The sequence below is a fragment of the Atractosteus spatula genome, chromosome 9 (assembly GCF_055471065.1).
Source record: "Atractosteus spatula isolate fAtrSpa1 chromosome 9, fAtrSpa1.hap1, whole genome shotgun sequence".
NCBI lineage: Eukaryota > Metazoa > Chordata > Actinopteri > Semionotiformes > Lepisosteidae > Atractosteus > Atractosteus spatula.
The window spans coordinates 22,553,964-22,578,103 of record NC_142714.1 but is presented as its reverse complement, the minus strand read 5'-3'; the positions used below and the strand labels follow the sequence as shown (position 1 = coordinate 22,578,103).

General features: G+C 42.6%; 1 protein-coding gene across 1 annotated transcript in view; it reads left to right on the top strand.

The window, feature by feature from the left end:
- Positions 1-23,334, top strand: part of LOC148828420 (tau-tubulin kinase 2-like) — a 55,403-nt gene extending 32,069 nt beyond the window's left edge. The window contains exons 7-16 of the mRNA XM_088925983.1: positions 5,917-5,982; positions 8,071-8,163; positions 8,515-8,640; positions 9,028-9,185; positions 10,887-11,091; positions 11,504-11,712; positions 11,903-12,428; positions 16,580-16,813; positions 18,275-19,173; positions 20,126-23,334. Of these exons, the coding sequence (XP_088782109.1) occupies positions 5,917-5,982; positions 8,071-8,163; positions 8,515-8,640; positions 9,028-9,185; positions 10,887-11,091; positions 11,504-11,712; positions 11,903-12,428; positions 16,580-16,813; positions 18,275-19,173; positions 20,126-20,543 (2,934 nt within the window). The 3' untranslated portion in view covers positions 20,544-23,334. The remainder of the gene's footprint in view (positions 1-5,916; positions 5,983-8,070; positions 8,164-8,514; positions 8,641-9,027; positions 9,186-10,886; positions 11,092-11,503; positions 11,713-11,902; positions 12,429-16,579; positions 16,814-18,274; positions 19,174-20,125) is intronic.
- The last annotated feature ends 806 nt before the right edge of the window (positions 23,335-24,140 follow it).

Here is a 24,140-nt window from a genome sequence, read left to right as displayed (position 1 = left end):
ATGGAAAAACGCACGGCTGGTAAAGAATTGCTTAATGCTGGAGATCTCCACCAGGAATAGAAATAGAGAGGAAGGTTTCACTCCCCTTTTCTCACTCACATAGTAGCCCTCCTCTGTCACTGCTTCTGGTGTGTCTGTAGATTTAAATTCAGCTTTTATACAATCATCCATCCATTTTCCGTAAGTTTGGTTTTAGTGAGCCATAGCCTAACCCAAGGTAGGGAGACACAAGCAGGGACCACACACTCTGGATCGCCAAGACGCAAGTCAATCACATGGCCGTTACACGTACACACACATGGCAATGAAAGCAGATGCAAGTCAGTGCGGTTGTGGTATGTGGGTCGAAACTGGAGAACTTGGGGAAAAAATCTCAGTCTGGGGGCAAATGTGCAAACTCCACACGGTCTGGGCTCCTCTCTCTGGAATTGAATCCTAACCCAGGAGTTCTGAGGCGGTAGCACTAACTGTCATTGCCACCTTTTAAAAGAAAATAGCTTATTTAATTGTATATAAACCACTGAGTGATAATTTCTGTTAATAATTTGGGTCCTTATTAGTCTTATCAGCCAGATTAAATAGAGGGCTCTACAACTTGATGAATTGCATAAGAGGGAAAGCACAATACTGTCTACTCCAATGCCAAAATACTGTCTTCTCAATGGAGGGATGAATGTTTCTGCATTTCAAAGCTTCTGTCAACAGTGTTGCATGTATCCCCCCACCCCAGCATCCCTGTTAATGACATTTTACTTGGACAGTGTGCTGAAGCTTACCAAGACCCTGCCTTTTCAGATTTCATCCCCATCTCTTAAGAACAATGACATCAGCTTGTTGCAATCCATCCCACAGCTGCTTTTCTGCCATACCTTATGAGCTTTTGCAGTTTAACTGGAATATTTTAAAAAAGCATATTTTAAAAGCTCACTTCAAAAGAAGAGTTTAGGAATAAGAGGATGTGATTTAAATAAGGAATCGTCACAGAGTTTTCAGGACCATCCGTAAGTATTCCGGTCATAATTGTTGTTGAGGAATAGAAAGGTATTCACTGTGAACTGGATAATGTTGAAGAATAGAAAAGTATTCACAATCTTCAGTGTGTGCACCACCAAAAATCCGGCCTGATTTTGCTCCTTATTTTATTGTTGTTGTTTCATGAGTTATTAACGCGCTGTTGGCCTTTTTAGGTTGTTTATACAGTTTCTTAATACCTCGTGTGGGCATTTTTGAATTGAAGCATGAAACACTGATTGCCTATTTTTTTATGAAATCACATGACTAGAGTTCAATATTTTGTCATCACATTCAAGAAATTTCTTAACATTCAACAAACTCATATAAAATGTAAATAGCATTCATGTACCCAATTAGGAATTGAGTTAAAATATAGGTTATTTCGTTGTATTTTGTATTAGTATATCTACAGGGTTATTTTCTGTGCTGCTTGAACCAGATTGTCATTCTCTGTATGAGCAGGTTCACTGAACTGAATTTCATTCAGTAACATTGTCTGCCGTTTTGGACACAATTCAGAGTAAAAGTGTGCAGGAAAGTGAGTGAATGACTGTTTCTAATGTTATTTTAACAGGGAGAGGGCAGTGAAGACAGTTTATCGCAGGTAAGACTAGGATAGTTGGAGTTCAGTATCTGTGGACGAACAGTAAAACCCATTTAGCACAAACCTGAAGAAAGCCAGAGGTTTTACCATTTATTCTTTTTTAGAGGGTGTCATGGACTGTATCAAAAGGGCTAATGTTCAGGTCTTTCTCAGGGCATTGCTGCTGTTAGGACAAGGTGTGTGTTTGCATTTCGGAACTCGGAATCTAGGACTTGATATTCTGAAGGGGGCTCTGTTCCTTCACAGGTCTTCCATGTGGATGAGCTGGATTTAAGGGTCTTCTTCGAGAATGCAGTAAGCTGCAGATGTTTTGCAGCCTAGAGGCCTATTGCCTGTGATGTGACGCTGTAAATCATACCTGTTAAAAAATAAAAAATAATCAAACAGTTAATGATGTGATTCTGGACTCCGGACCAGTAAAGCTGGATCTGGGAAACAGTGATGCTGACAGAACCAGGGGTGGTGCTGTGACTGAACTGGCTCGAGCCTCGTCTCTCTGCACTGCTGTCACTCGGCGCTTTCCTGCCCTACAGCACAATGTCAGCACGAGCCACGTTGTCTGCCCCTGTCAGCATTTAAACGTGGCTGCTCCTGCTGCAGATAGCAACGTGAAACCTGGCAGTTTTGCCAGAGGAGTCCTTGTCTGCCATGTTCTGTGCAGGAGGAAAGTAATGTGACTTAGGTATAATGCTTACTAGGTATTTCAGGACAAATTAATAAGGCCAAATCAAACATCAGTTTGAATCTTTGGGAGCAAAAGATGATAAAGCATTTATCACAACAAGAAATATATACCTTGTCTCTTCTTTAAGAAAACAATGTGAACTTGCAAAGTGGTAGATGGAAAATCTTCAATGATGCTACAGTATGTAGTTCTTTATTCTTGGTTTGCTTTTTCTGTAACAAAGGTGTAGTAAAATACTTTTAAGAATATGGTTTCAGATTTGCATAACAGATTCTTTAAACATTTCTATGAAAGGAGCAAATATTTAGATATTGCTAACAATGACAGACACTGTTTTAACAGAGAGAGATCAGTGACCACGGAGATGACATGTCTGAGGTAAGAGAGAATGTGTCAGTCATTGGAAGAAATAAATTTTGGACTGAGATTCACACAGCAACTCGGATTACTAAAAAGCATTAACCCGTCAAACAGAGCTCTTTGAAGTCCCTTCACTGACTGTTTTACCACGTGAGCAGTGAAGGCATTATAGATGTATTCATGTTAAAAAAAAATCACACAAAGTAATTGTAAAATTCATGACTTAGGATTCTTAAAATAGAAGAAAAGGATGTACAGTAAGGGTCAGCAATGGTGCAGTAAGAGTTAGTTTAGATTTTTCTTAGTTTCTAGAGACTTGGAACAATTTAATTGTGATCAGTCAAGTAGGAGATGTGCTTAGTTATGTTGAGATCATTGGAAACAAACATTTGAGCACACTTCTTCCCTGATCAGCACTGTTCATTTTACAGTTGCAGTTAAATTTGTAATTATCATGTAACAGATATTATAAAAAGGCAAGTGTTACAGTGTATGCTATATTGACAGGGAGAGATCATGGAAGGCAGAGACAGCTTGTGTTCAGAGGTAAGAATTTTGTGTTAGTGCAGTCTAGCAGAGCTCCTCATTGATTTTATATATAGTGGGTTGGATAAACGACATGGTGAGGTTCGATTATTTTGTGTGCACTGGTACATCCGATATTTTTTTTTTAATTGACACTTAATAAAGGAACTTCCTTTATTGTCCCAGATTGGGAAATTTGCTTTACAGGCAGGTAAAAGACATAGCACAATACATGTGTACAATACGTAATACATTTAACACAACATGAACTTGCTAACAAATAAGACATTTTTAAAGCATAACAACAGGAAGCAACAAACTGTTAAATTCATTTTGAGATTTTTCCAGTTCATTTGAAATCTAGGAATGTGGCCTGGCTATTATAAAAATGTATAGTATTTCTCAGGCTTATTCCGACGTCCCTGGAAATCAATTCAGGTCCAAGAAGAATTTCCAATTGAAAGCTCAACTAGAGATGGGCAGTAATTAGTCTAAAACTGCGGAGGCATATTTGGAGGCCTAACACATCATTTGTGTCCAATGAAGAAGACCTCCTACATCTTGCACTGCAGTCTATCAGAAGTAAATCACATTTGAAACATAGTAACAAGATATGCATTATTAAACAATTAATTTTACAATTAGCATGGAGTGTTTTTCTTTGAGAATAGGTAGCATAAGTGGGGGTTAGACATGCAGGTTAATGGATGGGTGTGGTGTTCAAGGGAAACTGCAATCTCCTGTCCCCAAGGAGCAGAGTCTGACCAGTTCTGTTCTTCTGCGCACGTTGGGGAGGGAATGCAGAATGAGCTGTTCCTCTGGGTAAATCCTATGTGAGGAGCACCTGTACAGTAGTACTGTAGGTGGTGTAAAGATTGTGTATTTGAACACCTCTGTCAGATGTGGTTGGTTTTACTAGAGTAATGGTGCGAGAATTACATGAATTGTTGAAGAAAGTGGTTGGAGGTTTATGTAACTTAAGAACACTGGTTTGTATTCTGATTATCTCAGCCTCAAAATCCTCTCTCAAGTCAAGTGGTTTTCTTCTGGTTTAAGTGACCATTGTTATTTTTGTCTGTCTACATTACCTATGAGTAACATGTCATTGAACAATTATAAGAGGGGCATTATTCATGCTTTTAACAATCTGAGATGAGCAATTTGATAGTTTCAGAGGAAGCAGCATTCTGAGATGGCGCTTGAGGTTTAGAGCCAATATGCTGTTTACTTAGTATTTTATTTGCTCACAACTCTATGCATATTCAGAACCTGCACTGTGATATGTGAAACAGGAGTAATAATAAATCAGCTTTTCCCGAGTGCAGTGTTAGTGTTTGAATAGTGGGGGCTGGCTGCCTGGATTGGATAGCGCTTTGCTGCAGTGCCGATGTAGAGCTCCAAATGGAATGTCTTTTGCTCTGGATAACATAGGAGCATGATGGCCAGATTTCAGCGTCTTCCTCTCGCGGTTTTGCCGTCAAATGCATAATTCCCCTGACTCTGCTTCTCGGGGGAATTTACATGAACAGAAACAAGCACAAAAGTCAGTATGTTTTCAGACAGAAAAGAAAGGCTCTGCACACGTTCTGTTAATAATGAAGTATTTTCACTGGAGACTCATGGGCTTGCAATTGCACTTTCTGCTTACAGAATTTGTTCACAACTTGTGAAAGGTTTGCTATTTCTGCTTTAGAGGGAAGAAAGGTCTATGCTCACAGCCCCTTCTAATTCTTAGAAGATGCAACAAAATTGGAAATGTTTGTCAGATATTAAGGAAATTTGTTATTCAAACAGATTGCAGTTGAAATCTAGCACCCAAACCCCTGTTTGGCCTAATGTTAAAAAAAAAAACTTTTACACTTGTCTTTGATGTACTTACAAAAATCTGCAGCCTATATTGTTTCCTCATGATGAGATTTAAAGATCTGTCAGAAACAGTGTTGTGCTGTTTGAATTTCATGCAGGACATATATATATATATTGAATATATGTTTCAGTTGAAATTCCCAAAATGTTAAGATGTCATTAGGCTTGGACTCTAGGAACAAAATAGCTAGGAATGTCTCTAGTGTGTTTTTATCCTGTAGGTCTAAGCATGCAAATCCTTGGGCAGTAGCAAGCACGTTTCCCCAGGGGCACTGTTTGCACACAATAGAAAACTGCTCTGAAGTGAACCCTGGGGGTTTCCGGAGGTTTGCTCTTCCTTCCCAGCTGTGACACATGTTCCCATGGACCTCAGACTCGGCAAATCAACAGTCGTACAGTGTAATTGCCTCATTGGCTTGATGTCATGGGTTTTAACAAAATGGTGCTTTTTAACCTCTAAGCAATGGAGGAGGATGAAAATCTTTATATGTTTTGCATCTGTCTCAGTAATGGCAGATTTTACCTCTTATATACAAACTAGATAACTACCATATTTCTGCAAAATGAATTGCCATGTCCTTCTTGAAGATAAAAGTAAGCAAATTCTCTGGTAAACATCTAAGGATGTGAACCTCATTGGAATAAAAGTGGCCAATCAAAATAACAATCCTAATCAAGTCCTAGTCACGAGGAATCATACATAACCTGCTGAAGATGCGTCAGTATGCATGGTTTTTTCTTGGTTTTGCTAGGACACCCTGTTATTGACGAATCACGTGCTGAAAAACAAGGGCTTTATGTTGGCCTCGCCTGATGGGTACTGGATAGAGGGATGTTGACAGACTGTCTCTTTGTCTTGCAGCCTCGGCCTGTGGCAGGGTTCAGAGGAACAGTGCGGTACGCCTCCGTCAATGCGCACAAGAATAAGGTATGTAGTGGCCCTTGTGTTCCCGTTTTCAGTGAATTTCTGCCTACACTCCTGATGCCAAGAACTAAACTGCTTAAAAATCCAGTGTTGACATCTTTGAAAATCTCATTAAAAAAAACGCAAGACATTATCACTTAGTTTACTTTATGTGATTATTAGACTATAATCTGGAAAACTAAACACGGTTATAGCCTGCATATGCTGCATATGATACAAAATGCATATAGGTCCCATACATCAGAGAAGAGCCGGAAGACTCAGTGTAAGGCTCTCAATATCTGTTATGAGTTTACAGTACATTGAAGGATCTTAGGAGCTTTTTTCAGTCTAAGTAGAACATGACTTCTCACCTTGAATGAGATTTTCCATGTGTTAAAAGGAAATAAACAAGAGGGAGTAATATTATTTGAAATTGTGCACAGAACTGTAGTACAAAACCAGAAACTTACTTAAGGTCAGTAAGTTACCAGTTTTTTTGCAAAAAAACAGCCAACTCCATCATCAAGTTTGCCGATGAAACCACAGTTGTAATGTAGGTCTGATCACAGACAATAATGAGAGGGCCTACAGGGAAGACGTCAATCTCCTTACAACGTGGTGTGAATACAACAACCTCACCCTGAACTTTTGCAAAACCAAGGGGCTATCGTTGATTTCAGAAAACTGCAAAACGGTTATACATCAATGGGACTGAAGTGGAAAGGGTCAGTAACTTCAAATTCCTTTCTGTCCATATCACCGAGGATCTCACATGGTCTCTCAATGCCACTTGTCTGATTAAGAAAGCGCAGATCCTCACGAACCTTTACTAATGCAATACAGAAAGCATACTGACAGGTTGCACAGGTTGTGGTATGGCAACTGCAGTATTGCTGACCGCAAAGCCCTACAGCAGGTGGTGAAAACTGCCCAGTCCATCACTGGGGTTGCTCTCTCATCTATCCAGGACATTTATGACAGACGGTGCTTGAGAAAAGCTTTAAGCATCATCAAAGACCCCACATACCCCAGCTACAGACTGTTTGACCCTCTACCATCTGGAAAACGGTACCGGAGTATTCGGGGCCCAGACTACCAGATTCAGAGACAGTTTTTACCCCCGCACTATCAAATGATTAAAATCCCAGCAGCATCTCACCTATGATCTGAACCCTTATGGTGCCTTCTCTATCAAAACTCAAATGCACATTGAAATCTACTTCTGCCTCACATGTTAAGACTTCCACTCCGTATAATTTTGTATCCTTTATTTTATTCTGTTGACCTATGATTTTGCACAACTGTTGTTGTTTTGCACATTGCCTGTTGTCTCCGTCTTTCTTTTCTTACACAATTGTATTGTTGTTTTTTGTGCTATCTACCATCTGAGAGCTAGCTAAAGCATTTCGTTATACCATATACCAGTGTATAAATATAATGACAATGACTTGAAAATAAACTTGATAGATTACTAAGACACTAAACTTGATTGCATAATAGGGAGACATAATGGACTAAATGGTGTCTTAACATGTATTTGTGTTTTATTCTTTACTCTATGCATAAGTTTATGATTTGAATAGAGATTTACATGGGTCCTTTTGAATTTCCTACACTGACAGGCTGAAGAAACTGAAACCTTTTAGTCCTCAGTTGAGAAGATTGAGAGGACCTGATACAGGTTTCTTCAGAATGAACAGTAAACACAAAGGAGCAGACATAAGTAGATGCTGTCCATTTAACTCTGAAAATCATGCCTTTACACAAGGGCTGTGGAGGTCAGGAATATGCTGCCCACCTATGTTGTTGAAGCTGATATCCTGGCATCTTTAAAGCTACTACCTGCCAAACTGGCTACATGGACAGAATGGGCTTTTCTCTTATGTTTTTATGTTCATTTTACATCATTCTGTCATGAAGTGTGTAGGCATTTTCACCAACACAATCTTCTAAAACCAGGTGGATTCTAGGATCCTTTAAGACTCCATTCGTGAAACAATAGCTATCGATGAACTGTAACCTATTCCCTTTCTTCTGTGATGCTCCAGATGAAATGGTGAAGGGTGTGCTGTACTGAGCATACATTTCCTGTGTATTGTGTACCTATAGGAGATGGGGCGCCATGATGACCTCTGGTCCCTCTTCTACATGCTGGTGGAATTTATGATTGGTCAGTTACCCTGGAGGAAGATCAAAGATAAGGTCAGAGACACATTTTGTGTTCTATAAATTTAAAAGCACCAGTCTGGAAAAAAGTTACTTACTTATACGAATAAGCATCTAGGAATGTAGACCTTGAAAAGAAGAAAAAACTATGCTGGAAAGGTGTAGTATTAATGTAAAGAAACACATCATGAAAGGGTTTAAGCGGACTGCGTTTTGAAAGCATGAATGTACAAGAACAAGTGCAGTTAGGCCTGGAAATAGGAAGCACTTACATATTCTGAAAGCTGTGTTCCTTGTGCAGTGACTTTGCTTGTTTGTAACTGTCATGATGTTCTTAATTGCTTATGCTGGTATTTACAGATGCCATGTTCTTACTGTCCCTTACAGGAGCAGGTGGGGAAGCTGAAAGAAACCTATGACCACAGGCTTATGCTGAAGCACCTTCCTCCAGAGTTCAGCATCTTCCTCGATCACATCTGCAGCCTGGACTACTTCACCAAACCTGATTACCAGGTGGGTCCTCAAGACCTTTGTAGGTTAGAATTCCATGTGTTTTTTTTTTAAGTACTGTAAAGTATGTCTATGCATCTGTCTGCCCATCTAATTATCACAAATTACTAAATTAATTTGCTTACACTTGTATCCAAAGAAACTTACATTTGCACCCAATCATGGGCATTTTACTAGAGCAAATTGGATGAAGCTCAAGGATCCCACCTGGGATATGAACCCACAGCCTGCTAATTACAGTATGAGCCCAGCACCCTTACCACTTCTCCACAGTACTGCCCGTCTGTCTACCTACATTCCTATGCTTTTATATACTCTACTGATGCTGCGCCATGTTTGTGTGTCAGTGCAGGGCAATACATGCCTAATGGCTGTTCTCTGTCTGTGCAGCTGCTGATGTCGGTGTTTGAGAACAGCATGAGGACCTTTGGTGTGGTGGAGAATGACCCCTATGACTGGGAGAGGACTGGCTTGGATGGCACGCTGACGATTGCCACCACATCTAACACACCACAGCAGCATACCCGTCTCACTCCTGCACAGCTGGGGTATGTACCAGTCGCCTCCCAGACTGACAGCAGCTGGAAGGATAGAGGAATTTCTACAGGCTCCTCATGATCTGTGTTGTAAAGGTATTTGAAGGGGCATAATTTGTCTCTTGCCTCCATACAATTGTAGTTCATGAAACTAGTATTCCACTGTGCTAGTCCTGTCTTTGACACTGCTGTAGTAATGGAGACAGATTTGTAGAAGCAGCCTTTCCTCAGCTGCCATCCCAAGACATCAGTACTCAGGGGGGCTGCTGGCAAGTGAAAGTGAAATCATTACAATGAATTGAAGATTTGAAAGAATTGTATCTCCCCTTTGTGATTCATTTAGCAGGAGTGGTGTGGTAGAAGACATACCATGTGCATTTGTGTAATTTTCTGAGCTCTCCAGCATTATGTTCACACAATATAATCAAACAATTGTCATATGCATTTGATTACATATTTAATTTTTGTTTTGGCAGGCACTATATCAAAAGAAGCATAACAAATAACAATCACATTTGAAACTAATAGGCAGTGCAGTCAGCATGATAAATCTTGTGCTGTTAGTGACCACCAGCAAGCTGCATTGTTATCAGATTAACTTGATAACTCAGAGGAAGTGAAACTCGCACACCTGTAAGGGCTTCACGAAAAAGTTGTCTTATTCATCTTTCCTTGAGCTTTTCAGTGTGGAATTAATCTGTCTTTGTTCCTTGGTAACCCGCTCCTATATTTTTTGCTTGCTGTCTGCTTTCCACTGATGAAATATTTAATGTTTGTAACATAAAGAATCAGTGTCACTGTACAAAACCTTGAAGTTCAGTCATTCCAAAAACTTAAGGATATCACTGCCATTTTACTTCATAACAGATGTTAAAACATCTTAATTTTCAAAGGTTTCAGAAAGCATATAGAAGAGTTAGTTTTTCTTTGCATTTGAGAACCTGTTACATGCATCGTACTCTAGGTGCAGTACACAGTTAACATCTCCTTTACAGAACTAATATATATGGATATTTATCTTCTCTAAATGCTGATTCTGACTAGTTTTCACTTGATATTTCTGTGCGCTGTGAATTGAGTACTAAATTAAAAGAATAGTGTTTTTCACAAACATCCTACATGCTGTGCTTATGCTTTGAAATAGAAACTTGTCACCCACCAACAAAACCTTGCTGTCTGGTATATAAAAGAAACATTTGAAAAATTATGCTGTTGTAAAACAATTATTTGATCATGGGGAGAGCGGTTCTGAACTGTTACTGATAATTTTGTTTGTCTCATTCATAAAAGCACTCAAGCACCTAAATTATTAATGGGAGTTTGTTAAATGAATTACCATAAATAATGCAAAACAGGTAATTTTTTCAACTAATCAATCTTTTTTTTCCTCTTCTGTGTTTCTGTGATACATGGCAATGAGGACTTAATATTAATGTTTAGACTTGCATTAAAGAAGCCTCTTTCTTGACGAGCTACCTCTGGAGTTCTGTAAGAAATTTCCTCTCTTACGTATTGGAAAGTGTTCTGTGGAAGAGCTGGTAGAGAAAACAACACTGGTGTCACTCAAGTACAACAAGGCTCTACAGCAAACAGAATTCTCTCTCTATTAACACTGTTACATACACAACTGCCTACCCACCCCGGTGTTTAAAGAATGTTCCCTAGAAAAGAAGGTGGTGTTGAATAACGCTGTGTTACTGTCGTTTCCTGCAGCATGGCCAACGCTTCTCTGATGCCGGGAGACCTCATGAAAGAGAACACCGATGAGGTGCTACAGGACGAGCAACTGAGTGACGGGGAGAATGGTCTGGACAAGGCCCTGCCTGGCTCACCAGGGCTGCCGCGCCGCCCACAGGAGCCCGACGTCTGGGAGGAGCTGGACCGGAACCGCAACCGGGTGAAAACAGCGGGCTGGAAGGTGAGTCCGGTCCCTCTGTCGCTTCAGGGCAGCCAGCTTCCGCACTCCAAGCGTGCAGAAGGGGGTCTAGGATTCTCTGGGCCTAATATGAAGAGAACGCCACCTTGGAGACATGTTACTCAAACAGGTGGCTGCACACAGACCAAAAAAGGTGCATTAAGTCATTATTGACATTTCTTGATTTCACTGAAATTTTGAACACATCATGCAAGTGAGTAAATTTCCTTTAGTTTCAATGTTCACAGCACTAATAAGCACAAAAATGGACTAACACTCAATGTGACTCTTTTTAGTGCCTATCTTTAGTTGTCTTGTACAGATAAGGACAGTAACCTGGATTGGTTGTCTTGCTCAGCTAGTCTTAAGAACAGATCAATATTCTGACACACCTTGGTTGTTTTGCTGTGATCAGGTAGAGACTGAGGAGGAAAACAGTCAGAACCAGGGGAACCACAGCCCATATGCCGGGCCCAGCCTTGGGTCTCCTGTCAGGGTGCGCTCGGAGACAGCCCAGTCGGACCCACCCCTGCTGAGGAAGCTGCGGTCCATCCACAGCTTCGAGCTGGAGAGGAGGCTGACCCTGGAGCCCAAACCCAACACGGAGCGCTTCCTCGAAGCCTGGTGTGTGTCACACAGCACCTCACTGTACCGAGTCCAGATAAGACCCGGCTTGCTGCTCTTGGCAGAACCACCAGATGCTAAATATGTTCTTTTTCCATTTCAGTGGAATTTAGCTTTTAAAGTTCTGTTTCTGTTCTCTTGTTTAGTTGGTCTTCTCACTTGTCCTCTGCCCCTCCCTCTCCGTCCACAGCTCTGGAAAGCAGCAGGGAGGCCTGGCCCAGGACAAGGAGGGAAACCCAGCTGTGATGGGCAGCGCAGGGCGTGTTGAGAGGGTGTGGCACTATGATGAGGAGTTCCTGCCAGGTGGGTCCAAACCGGGCTCCCCAGGTTCCCCGGAGCAGGGTGAGGGAGCAGCCAGCAGCGGCTTTGTGGCCGTGAACTTAAGCTCTGGGCAGCAGGATGTGGACTCGCGGGAATGGGTCGTGGTGGACCGTGAGCAGGACCTGCAGGATTTCTGGGCTGGCATTGGGGGGCCAGGAGCCAAAGCCACCAGCAGCCCTTCAGAAGAAGAACCCGAGGTTCTGCAGCTGGTCGAGGAGATGCCCAGCAAAGAGCGGCTCAGCAACAGCCCCCCTGCTGCCCAGAGGGTCAGCGCTGGGCCTGAGCCGGGCCTCAAAGTGGAACGGCTAGAACTTGGCGTGGGCCAGCCTGCGCTCCTGCCAGCTGCCACCCCCACCAGTCCAGCGGAGGCCCTGGCAGAGGGAGTCCTCACGCAGGTATGTGCACGTCGGAGTTCCCGAAACTTCAGGGTGAAAATGAAACGAGGTGCTTGTGCTGAGTGGAGATTGACCTGTGTGGTCCATATGTTGCTTCTGCACACTTGTGGGGTGATGTTGGTGAGAGTGGAGTGATCTCCTGCCCTCGGCGCTCACTCTCCTGTGAGATGCTGTGTGTGCAGCCTGTCAAAAGATAGGTGTTTCAATGGGTTAGTGAGCGTGACAAGCTTGTCTGCTTGATCTTATTCTGCCCATGTGGTACATGTATTGTCGATTAGGACCAACTAGTAATTCCAATTTATTATTGGTTACAGAGGGAAAAATCCAAATGAAACTGTTATTCCTGTTTTGCAGGATTGGGAGGGGGGCAGGGTGTAGATCCAGGGCTTTAGTTTTGCACGAACTCAAGTAAAATGAAAACCGGAGTGTTAGAATTTTCTTGTAGCCATCTTCTACCATGACATTTTTCAGGTTTTTCAGAAACTTTGCTCTCACCTCAACTAAAGCATCTTTTCCTTATAATTCCTAAGTAAGTTGGAGTATTGGGGTACATGCATCCAGGTGTGAAGGAGAGCTTTATATGGAAGAACATAATGGGCAGCGCAGTGGTGTAGTGGGTAGCATTGCTGTCTCTTAGTGCTGGGGTCCTGGATTCAATTCCAGGGCTATCATCTGTGTAGAGTTTGTTTTCCCTGTGGTCTTGTAGGTGTCTTCCGGGTGCTCAGTTTTTTTTCCCTCAGTCCAGATTAATGGATAGGTTAATTGGCTTCTGGAAAAATTGTCCTTGGTGTGAGTGTGCGCATTTGTGTCAGTGCATACCCTGCAATGAAACAGCACCCCATCCAGGGTACATCCTGCCTTGCTCTCGTTGTTTGTCAGGGATAGGCTCCAGACCTGCCCTGCAACCCTGAAAGCATGTTGTACTGTATATGGATAGAAGAATACAATGTATATCAGCATTTCAACACTTGCTGTGTCTGCAATTGTGCAACTCTACTGCAGTCCTTTTGTTTGAGAGTTTGGGACTCAAAGCAGCAGTTTACTAGGATTCACCTGTACACCTGTAATAGAGTTGGATACATAAAAACAGGTGCTGATGAATAGGGTTTGTTGCAGGTTGTATTTCAAAGCACATAGTTCCTTTAGTAAATTCATATGTTTATGAAGGCCATTATCCAGGGCCTTTCCAACACAGGAGGTTGGTGGCTTCATAATGGTCTGAAAGGTTCTTGCCTTAGTGTACTGGCTGCTTATAGACAGTTTCCTAAAAGAAGACCTGGGCATGTAATGTAGATTGTGAATTTGTGCAGCTTGCTATCCTATCCATTCCATTGACTCTTTCTTGGAGACACTTGAGTTTGTGATTCAAAGGGTTTCAGACCTTGTTTTATCGGTGGAAGTTCAGTACAGCAGTCTTCTTCAATATGTCTCTGTCTCTGCAGATGTAGGGAAAAACTGGTGAATAACGAAAAATTAACTTAGTTTTGTGAAACAGACTGTATTATGTATTTATACTCCATGCAGTAGCCTATTGCTTGTCCAATGAGTATTTAATCATAGCTTTGATTGAAATTCCTAAAGCATGTAAAGCTGTCTTTAATACATCTTTAATTTTGCCTTTGAGCATCCACAGAATGTACCAGCACTCTTTTCGTCAGCGTAGAGAAGCTACTCCTCATTCCTTACAAAATGGAGGTGAAGAGCTCAAGTGAACATTTCTAGTCATATTGGTTGTAGAATCACCATTTCTTTCCAAGCATTAGAGACAGGTGGCCATCCATAAAAGGCATATCTTAGGTCTTATGCCTTATTTCTCTATTTTCATATTGATTGTCCTGTTTTTGGATGACTAAGTACATCACTTAAAAACAGTTCAATTTGAAAACAAGTGTGACAATTGCAGAGGACAACCAGGCATTTTTTTTAATATAAGAAAGAAACAGAGGTTAATCCCATACTGAAAAATAGAAAGGAAAAAAAACAAGAAGAAGGTTTTGAGCCTTCTTCAGATGCTAGGCAAAGGGCACAGGGACATATGAAGAACAGTGTCCAAACAAATGGAAATCAGGGAAAGAAATTCCAGGAGAAGAGTAAAATCTATAAATGAATGGAGAGGTCTTAAAAAGCACTTAGTCTATCAATGAGAGCTTGTGGAAGGTGCGATCCTAGTTTGAGAATAATTATGGCTTCTGATGTGTTTCCCTGACAACCCTGGAAAGGACCACAGATAGAAAGGTCAGTGTGATCATGGCTGGGAGAGGGGAAATGTGTCTCCAGGCTCGGAGATCTCTGATCCTCCTCTGAAATGGCCCCTGAAACTGTTGGTGGATCTTGTAAGATGTCTTACATATATGTATGGAATATAATTACATTACCCCTTTAAGTATCTACTGTATAAAAAACTGATTTCTGGAAATACAGTACAGCTCTGTCACCTCTACTGTATGCTTGAAATGAAGCAGACCAAGTGCAGTACTAATGTGCTCCTCCTGTTTTAGCTGGAGTAGATAACTCGTATGGGTATAATAGACTTAATAGTATACGTGCAGGAAAATCACATAGCACACAATTAGTAATCTGTACAACCAATACAGTATGATCAGATGTATCATTGTTAATTTTATTCAAATACCACAAGCTGATCATCATAATGTTCTTTATTCTTTTACTGTTTTAATGCAGACAGGGCCAGGAGTAGATCAGTGTAAATGCTGGATAGTCATACAGTACATGTAGACCGTGCTGTTTGAGTAGGTACACTTGACATATTATTTCTTATACATTGCTCACTTTCTTCGGTTGGAGTATGTGTTCATTGGCCTAAAAAACAGTAATTTCTTGTGTGTATCTTTGTTAACATGCTGGTTGTCTGTAGTCTGATCTGAAACACTCCAAAGGTTTATTCCTCTCAGTGTAACATTTCTAATTTACATTTTAATCCAGGTTAACAATATCAGTTATATTAAAAAAATGAAAAGATTGTGATAAATGAACAGCAAGTTAATTTTTTGTTGTTATCCTTTGGATTTTGCTTTAACTTTATTTCTTTCTTACTTTGTTTAGCATCACTTCACTCCACTTGAGTCATTTTTTGTTAGTTAAGATCTCCTTTACACAGGATCACTTGAATATGTTTCTAGTAAGCCATGCTCTTAAATAACCAAGGCACCCATGTCTCTCATACCTCATGAACCTAGAATGTTTTATCGCTTCATTCATCCTAGGTTTCAAACTTAAACTTGGACGACCACAGTTTTTCCTGGCATTTTGTACAGTCACTTAACTGATCTGATTTTTTAAAGAATTAGACAAAGGTAGTAAAACTTTGGGGGGGAAAAATGTTTGAATGATAAACTAATCAAATCAATTGCATTGATTGTGAAGCTTCAAAGAATTCTGAAGCTCAAACCAGAATATCCTGTGTCCATTGGGTCCTGGAGTCTGACCACCTAATGTAACATTTCTTTACTCTAAGGGTTGTGGGAGTATGGAGGAAGCTACAAAGCCACATCATTGTACATTGGTACTCTGGCTTTGATGAAACCTAATCAGATTTAAGTTAATCTATCAAGAAGCCACTGGTTAAGATCCTCAGATCAATTAACTGCTAACTACAAAACAGGTTAGATGGGCTGTAATGCCTCCTCTCATATGCACATATGACTGTATACAGTACCAGTGAAACGTTTTGATTGGTGAAAAAAGGTAAATGAGGTAACATGCTAGTTAACAGTGAGAACATCTAACAAAGACAATTTTAAACTTCAAGTGTTCTAACACCATGTTATACACATTTCTGACTTTTAACTAACCTGGGCTTCAAACTGAAATCTGCTTGCTTTGGGTGTTCATTTTATTGAAAATGAAAAATTAACATTTTCAATGCAGTTCACTTAAGAATATAAGTACACATATCATGTAATTAAATATTAAGTGGCACAGACAAGTTTATACAGTTTAAAGCACAGATAATCATGAAAAACCGTGTTTCAAGGAGGTGTCCTCAAACCTTTGACTGGTACTGTATGTGAGTATCTTTTTGCCCTCACAGTCTTCAGGTAAAGGTCTGCCTAAGGAGATGCTGACTCCTCAATTCAGGCAACCACAAGATCCGCTTCTCATTCCTCTCCCCATCCTTCATGTCCTCGCAGCTCCCCACCTCTCCTCCTTCACTGCCCGAGCCCAGCCGCTCCCCCAGCCCGCTCGCGCTCCTGTCCACCCTCTCGGACCCCCTGCACCAGCGAGCGCCCGGCCTCCGCAGGAGCCAGTCGGCCGAGCACCCCGCTGTCCTCTCCCGCTCACCGGGCCACCGGAAGCTGCCGGCTGTCCCGGGGGGTGCCAGGTACCCCTCTGTCATACGCATCTCCCGCGCCCAGCTCCAGCAGGTGACTATCTGCCCTCCCTGGCACACCCTCATCACCTTTGTCTTGGTTGGGTTCACTCTTTCCTTGCTTCATGTTTGTGTTTTTTTTGGACAATTTTTGCAGCTCATCAGTCTGAGGGAGCCCATGTGGGCTCTGGATGCACACCCAATCACATGATAGGTAGATCCCATGACAGATTCAGGTTCCTTTCCTTTGCTGGTTGAACTCTTCCTAAGGTGCTTTGTCTTGTTGAAGCACAGAGGCACAAGCCATGAGTGCTATTTTGTAAGGGTTTCATCCTCTGAACCTTCTACTTGTACAGTAAAAGTGTTTCTCGGTTTTGGTTTTTCGGACAATGTTGGGTGTCTTTTACCTCCTACCAGAGGAACAGTTTCATCAACAGGTAGGGGACCACACTGGCAACCCATCATCGCGAAGGGAAGGAAAAAATAGTTGTTCTTGCAGTATGGGTCAAAGGTTACTGCAGAGGGGCACACCACAGTCACCATTTCACGATATTTATTCATGTAACGATTAAAGGAATTTAAAGCGACAACCGATTTGTGTTAGAGCTTCAATTCCTGTCCGTCATTTCTGGTGTTGGCTTAAGAATGTCACATTTTTGTACAGAAAATGTCTTTGTATTTGGACTTCAAGTCACGTTGGTACTGTAAAAGAACTTTTTCAGTGCATGCTTTTTTGTGCTTGACCCAACATTCAAAGCAAAATACCCATGAAGGCTGGGAGTCATTGCATCTGGTGGGTTTCCTGGTTTCTTTGCCTTTTGTGATTTTCTGACTCCTGTAGATTTTGAAAGCAATTTTGGAGCAATGTTAGAACTGGAAACTGCTTTGCATTTGCAACTTGCAGGCCTTGTTCAGTTACTGAGAAATACGTTCTCCGGTGTTTTCTTAAATTTTCTTGAACTAAATATTCACAGCTCAGGATTGTGGTTCTGCTTGCTTTATAATAACCTGGATACAGTGGCAATTCCATTTAATTGTCAGGCATTGTTTTAGTTAGGTCATTAAGAGCTCAAGATGGAACAAAGATACAGTAGAAGCCTATAACTAGGAGTAAGTATCCCTGATGTTGTTTTATGTAGAAATCTCAGAGAGGTTGTGAAATGTGACACCATGAGAAAACGTGAGAAGGGTATAGATGAGGGATGTATTAGGCCGAAGGAGCTAAGAAATTTCTGGAAAGCAGCCCAACATTTTGTCATAGTGTATATCAATAAAAGTGTTGATGGTGTATTTTGATCATTCACAATTAAATAATAATGATGATCGAAGAAACCTCAGTGATTGTCATGGACAGAAAAAGCCACACAAATCCTTGAAGAAGCAGCAGCCCAGTAAGCCCTGTTAATGTTCTCAAACAATCTTGCTGTCCCTTTTTTGAAAGGTAAATGCGAAGGGCATGGTGCCCCTGTCTCTTCTGTTCTGACACGGGCATTTTTTTATTTCCTGTCTCCTGAAGCTCACTGCCCCTCGGCCCTCAGTGTTGTCCTCCCAGTCTGCCTCGGACAGTGTGCCACAGTGCCTCCTGGTGGAGAGACGGGAGGGAGACTGCCAGCCCATGGACACTACTGCTGACATGCACTCTCCCCAGGACCGCCACGGGGACCTGTGCATCACAGGGTATGCGGAGCGACAGCCTGATGAGAAACCTCTTCCCACAACTCCCAGGCCTGCAGACTCCATTTTTGAGGAACCTGAGAAAAAGGCTCCCAGCCCAGTGCCATGCCAGGTCTTGGCTCACCATTCGCCCAGCCCTCCACGGAGTCCAGTGATCGCCAATGGCAGCCTGTCCCCGCTGGTGAATGGCCCGGGCTGCAGGGGTGCCTTCCCTGAGCTCAAGGACATGGAGAGTGATTCCAGATATCCCGATGGATCCACAGAGACCCATGCCCACCCAGCGGAGGAAGGAGAGAGGGGTATGTTTCCTGCCGGGACTGCTGGCACAGGCCCGGCACCCCCCCGCAGAGATCCCGCCCGCAGGCTCAGCCGGATTCCCGTGCTGGAGCCCGGCCTCTCCGAGTGCCCCCCGCCCGGCTCGGCGAAAGAGAAGCTGCTGCAGAAGAAGGCGCATCACTCCGAACCCGGGCGCCCCGCCTCCGAGCGGCGTCCGGCGTCCGGCCTGCGCGGAGAGGTGTCCTCCGCGTCCGACCGCTCGCAGGAGGATGAGTCCTGCCTGGTCTCCCGCTCGGACCGGCAAGGCGAGGATCCTCTCTCCCTCTCCTCCTCCTCTGGTCCTTTGTCCCGCAAGAGCAAGATCCCCCGGCCAGTTCCCGTCCCGGCCTCCGAGCCACTGTCCGGACAGTTCGTGCCGCGTCCTCCTCCGGGAAAGCCTCCCAGCCGGTCCGCAGTGGACAGCAGGTGAGAGCCGGAATGTCATTCAGGCGGTGTCGTGTCCTCCCTCTGTTATTCCTGTACAGTCCTCTACAGGCGAAGGAGAATGTGAAGAGAGAGGTCCTCATTTTTATTTAGTATTCATCTTTTGCAAGTTAAATTCATCTCTAATAAATTTCCTTCATGACATTTTCCAATTCGATATCTTTTGGTTGGTTGCCATTTGCTCAGGATTTAGCGGGACATACCTTTGGTTTGTTGTAGTGTATAGCAGTTTTTGTTCTGCTGTAGCCTTCTTCTAGTCAGTAGAGCAGTTTGTCGGCTTTTGGTGTTTTTGTGGGTAGTAGCATGTGAGTTTTTATTGTTCAGATAATGTATGTCTTAGTCTTTTCCAGGCTTAATTCTTGTAATGCAGTGCTTGCTGTTCTTTTGAAATGTATCTTTAACACATTGTTGCATGCTCGAAGCTCAGCTACAGTAATCTTAAAAAAACTAAAGTACATGAAAGCAGATCACACTTTTTAATGTCCCTGACCTGGCTCCTGTAGATTTCAGAATTCACCTTTATGAGCTTGAACAGTTGACAAACAAGAGGTTAGTTTGTTTGTAGTTAACTGATCTGATCTCATCCAATCTGATCTCATCCATCACGTTCTTGAAAGATGTCAGGGTAATACTGTAGCTTGAACAACATGATTGCGTAGATTCTTACATACTCCTACAATACTTCGAATTAGTACCTCCCATTCATGGTTTTAAATCTACTTCCGTGTGTTTTCCACTAGTGAAGTTATGCTATCTTGCACTACTGTATGTACACAGCTGTCTCTTTCAGGTCCTGCTAAGTGCACAAGTGCAGGATTCCCATTTTCTCAGTGCATGTTTCTGACTTGCACGGATGTTTAGTAGTTCTGCATGTTTTTTGGATCTACTGGGTAATGGTAAGTCCCATCCCTTGATGCCTGTATCGGTGTTGCAGGTTGCGGCGGTACCGGATCCGGGCGAGCAGCACCAGCGATTCAGACCTGCTCTCCTGCCTGGCCCACATCATGCAGAATGGCAGCGGACCCAAGACCCGGGGCTCGGCCGCCACCCGGAGCAGCGCCAGGATCCCTGCTGGCAGCCCGTCCACCCCCCACCGCAGCGCCAGCGCCTCCCCCCGGAGCTCCTCCTCCCTGCAGCGCTCCGTCAGCTCCTCCCCGTCCCGCCACGAACACCGGGGGGGCGGACTGGGGCGCAGCCGCTCGCCCCCCAGCTTCTCGGGCTCGCCCCCGCCCCGCCGGGCCTACCCCCAGGAGACCTGCTGCAGCCGGCAGGCCCGCTCCAGCTCCTTCCACTGCCCCCGGGGCAAGGGCTCCAGCCGCGAGGGCAAGTGCTCCAGCAAGCTCAGCAGATAATGATGCAGCACGGACCGAGCCCCGGGTTCGATTCCCAGGCCCCGCTCGATCGCCCCACACAGGGCGCTGGCGCATTTCTGCTCCACTCTCTTTTCGCATTTAAAATGCGATATGCACTGTGCCTGTCTCCCCCCCCATTCCTGCTCTTCTCTCCTTGCACGGCTTCTCCAAAACTTCCAAGAGGTCCGAAGGCGTCCTCGCCGGACGCTTCGCTAAATACAGGCCTGGGAGAAAAAAGAACACAGCCTAAGGCATAGGGAGTGGGCCTTGTGGAAGAAAGCAGAAGTCCCAGCTTTATGTTTCAGTAATGAATTGCGGCACGCTGTACAGTTACCATTGGAGTACACAGTGCAGAAGCAATAAAAGCGGTTTGGAAATCAAAGAGAAAAGCAGGAATGAGAATGGGAGAAAGGACTCACCCTTCATGCTTAAAGATCAAGAATTATGAAGAAACCAAAATATCAGAATGTTGTTCTCCGATACTGAAACATGGAAAACACTAACTGGACAGTTAATATTATGTCTTTTTTTCCTGTCCAATTTCCAGAATGGAGGTAGGCTGGGTTCTGAACACTCAGGCTTATAGTGTGGAGACACGTACCAATATCCTCAAAAAAGGTCATGTAGGGCTGATTTGCTGTTTTGACATCATGTCTGCCATCAATGCACAGTCATCCGTGGTCATTTAAAATTGTGTTTATTGCCAAGCCAGAATACCAGTCTCTCTGTTTTAGTGAGCTGGCCTCAACAACAGTCCTGTTCACGCACTTCAGACCCAAAGCTGTAGTACTTCCAAACCTGAATATTAAATACTTTTGCTCAGCACCTAAGCTACACACATAAATTATATTGCATCAGCACTGTCTCAGCTCATGATTATAACAGGCTGATGAACATCCAGTGTAGTCTGTCTCATTCCTGCTTTGCACAGAGGATAATGAAATGCCAGATGCTGTCACAGACAACACTTAATCCTGTATTTATTTTTGTAGAGCTGTGCTTTGGGAGGGAAAGCAGCTTGCTGTCTTCCCAGATGTCCAACAGGGGTCAGGAGAAAGCTGAGGGGTACAGTGTAGAGTCAGACCACCTCCTGTTCCATGTCAGAACTCTCTTGCAACTGGGCACCCCCTATGTAGCTAACATTACATGTGCTTACAGTATTCATATTAATATATAGATGCATATGCCCAGGTATTTGCTACACATCACACAAGTATTTCCAGTATTCCAATATGTGGGCAGATAGGTATTTATTGATGTATTTATCAGCCATATTCATGAAGAGGACTTTAGTCTTTGTACATTTGAAAGCAGTCTATTCCTGCTTCGGTTCTTGGAGAAAATCAATCGCATGTTTAGGATGGAGGAGTCCAGTTGGCTTGAGGGGAAAAAAAGGAAGATCATCCCTCTTTCATCTGTTCACTCAGTAGTTATCCATCCTTTCAAGTGTTCAGTTTTTTCTATTACAGTGCAGTTTTCCCACAATGTAATAAAGAAGTGGGGAAACAGATCTGCTCCTCAATCTTGAAGAAAATAAAAGTAAAACGAAGGGGGTGTAGAACTGAAATTGCCCTGCTGCTTCAAAAATCAGAACAAGTCTGTGGTGACATGCGTTGCACTTGAAATACAGTCTTTCCACAACGGCAAAACATTAAATAGCACTCTGTTAGCACTTAGAATAGAGATGCCTGCCTCCATCCTGTGAAAAGACTCCTTTAATTGGAAGCATTCTCATTGTCAAACTGTGTCTGTACTGAAATTATCTGACCCTAAGAGAAAGGTATGCTGCTAGTTATCTTGGAGAATATTCTTTTTTCTGGGAAAGAAAAGACCTTAAAAACCCTCACTCTCCCACATGTCTTTTCAGCCTTTCTTCTAACATAAGTAATGGGTTAGAAATCACATGCCTGCATTTCGGTCTGTGTTGAAATAATTTGTGCAATACATGACTTTAGATGTTTGCAGAAACAGAAAATAAGATCTGTGCCAGATTTTGGCAACAAAAGTTAAGAACTAATAAGCACACTGAAGACTGCATTTTATAACTAAACAGAGCTTGTTTAAAAGCAGATATGCTAAAGGATCCTAGTTTGGTGCCTTTTTGTAGGTACAAATGATAAACATTGCACTTAATTACCACACACTACATTAACCCCATCCAATGCAGTCTTCACTGTGAGAGATAGTATGAAAATGCTTCAGAATGAGGTGATGCCCATTTCAATCTGTGGCTTTTCGGAATGGATATTCTGGATTTAAGGTGGGGTACTTTAACGGTTTACAATTTGTTCATCTGAAAATAATAGCTGGGCATTCCAGCATTCTGAACACTCCAGAAGTTTGATTAAGCAGGACATTACTTTGCAAGTACTGACACACTTCAACCATAACTTTTTTTATTTCTTTTGAATTTGTAAGATACTGTACTATAGGATCTAATAAATAATATTTGCATGCAGAACAAGACGTAACTAATGTATAATTATTCATAGGTTTGCCATTTTCAGAAGACTGGACTCTGAGAAGGAATAAGCTATAGATGTACCGTATTGTTTCTTTTTGGATCCCAGTCCATGTGAGTGCCCTGAGGTCAGAGTGTCCTTGACAGCTCCCCTTCTGTCAGAGTGGCCTTAGCAGTTCCATATGAAACTCTTACCAGCTGGGCTTGAAAGTTCAGCTCTTGGCTGGGGGAAAGTACCATGCTCCTCCTGTCTGCTGATACATCTGCATCATGCTGTTGTATCTAACTGCAGTAGATAATCTGTAATTGTAAATAAAATTGTCACTCAAATTAATGCATTGATTAATCACTGGTAGGCAAAAGATTTGTTTGAGAAGACTGAGGAATTTCCTCCTCAATCCTCTGGTCAGAACGACTCTAGATCTCAGTCCTGTTGAAAATATAGATGAGAAATGAGGTTCAGGTTTACAAGCCCCTCCTCATTTGGTGACTGTTCCGCTAGAAAATGTGGCTGGGCTTGGGCTGAGCCTGGCAGAATTCACGCAAAATTCTCCTATTCTTGGTGTTTTTGCTGCCGAATAGATTTTTCCTATTCTTGACAAACGCCTGTGTTGTGCATACACTGCTACAGTGTGAGAAACAATCACATTTTTTCCATTTAAAAAGAATCCAAATTCATTTCCACATTTGAAGGAACATAGCATTTGCTGTAAGTGCTTCTCATATATCATACATCAATACTTTAAATCCTCTTACGGTCAGTCCCTGTTTTCTGCTATCTCATGTTCTCTGACATTGAGCTTTCTTCAAAATAGGGCTCTTGTGTCCTTTCAGAACAACATGATCATCAGTGTAGTTATTCTAAATACCCATTTTACTCAGTCTGCAGTGTCCTTACTTTTTTCCATTTTTTTTAAAACTGAAATCAGGAACCCCTGTGTCTGTTAATTTTTATTAGATTTGAAAGTGAGGACCCCTCACTACATAATCACACCTTCCAGTGAATCTGTTTTACTGTAGATAAAGTTTTGGATTTTCAAGACTGAATATAACAAGACCTTCAGTAACATAGTAAAAGAGATGTGGTAACTGTATAAAACCATCTCTTAGATCATTGAACAGGTACTGGCTGTACC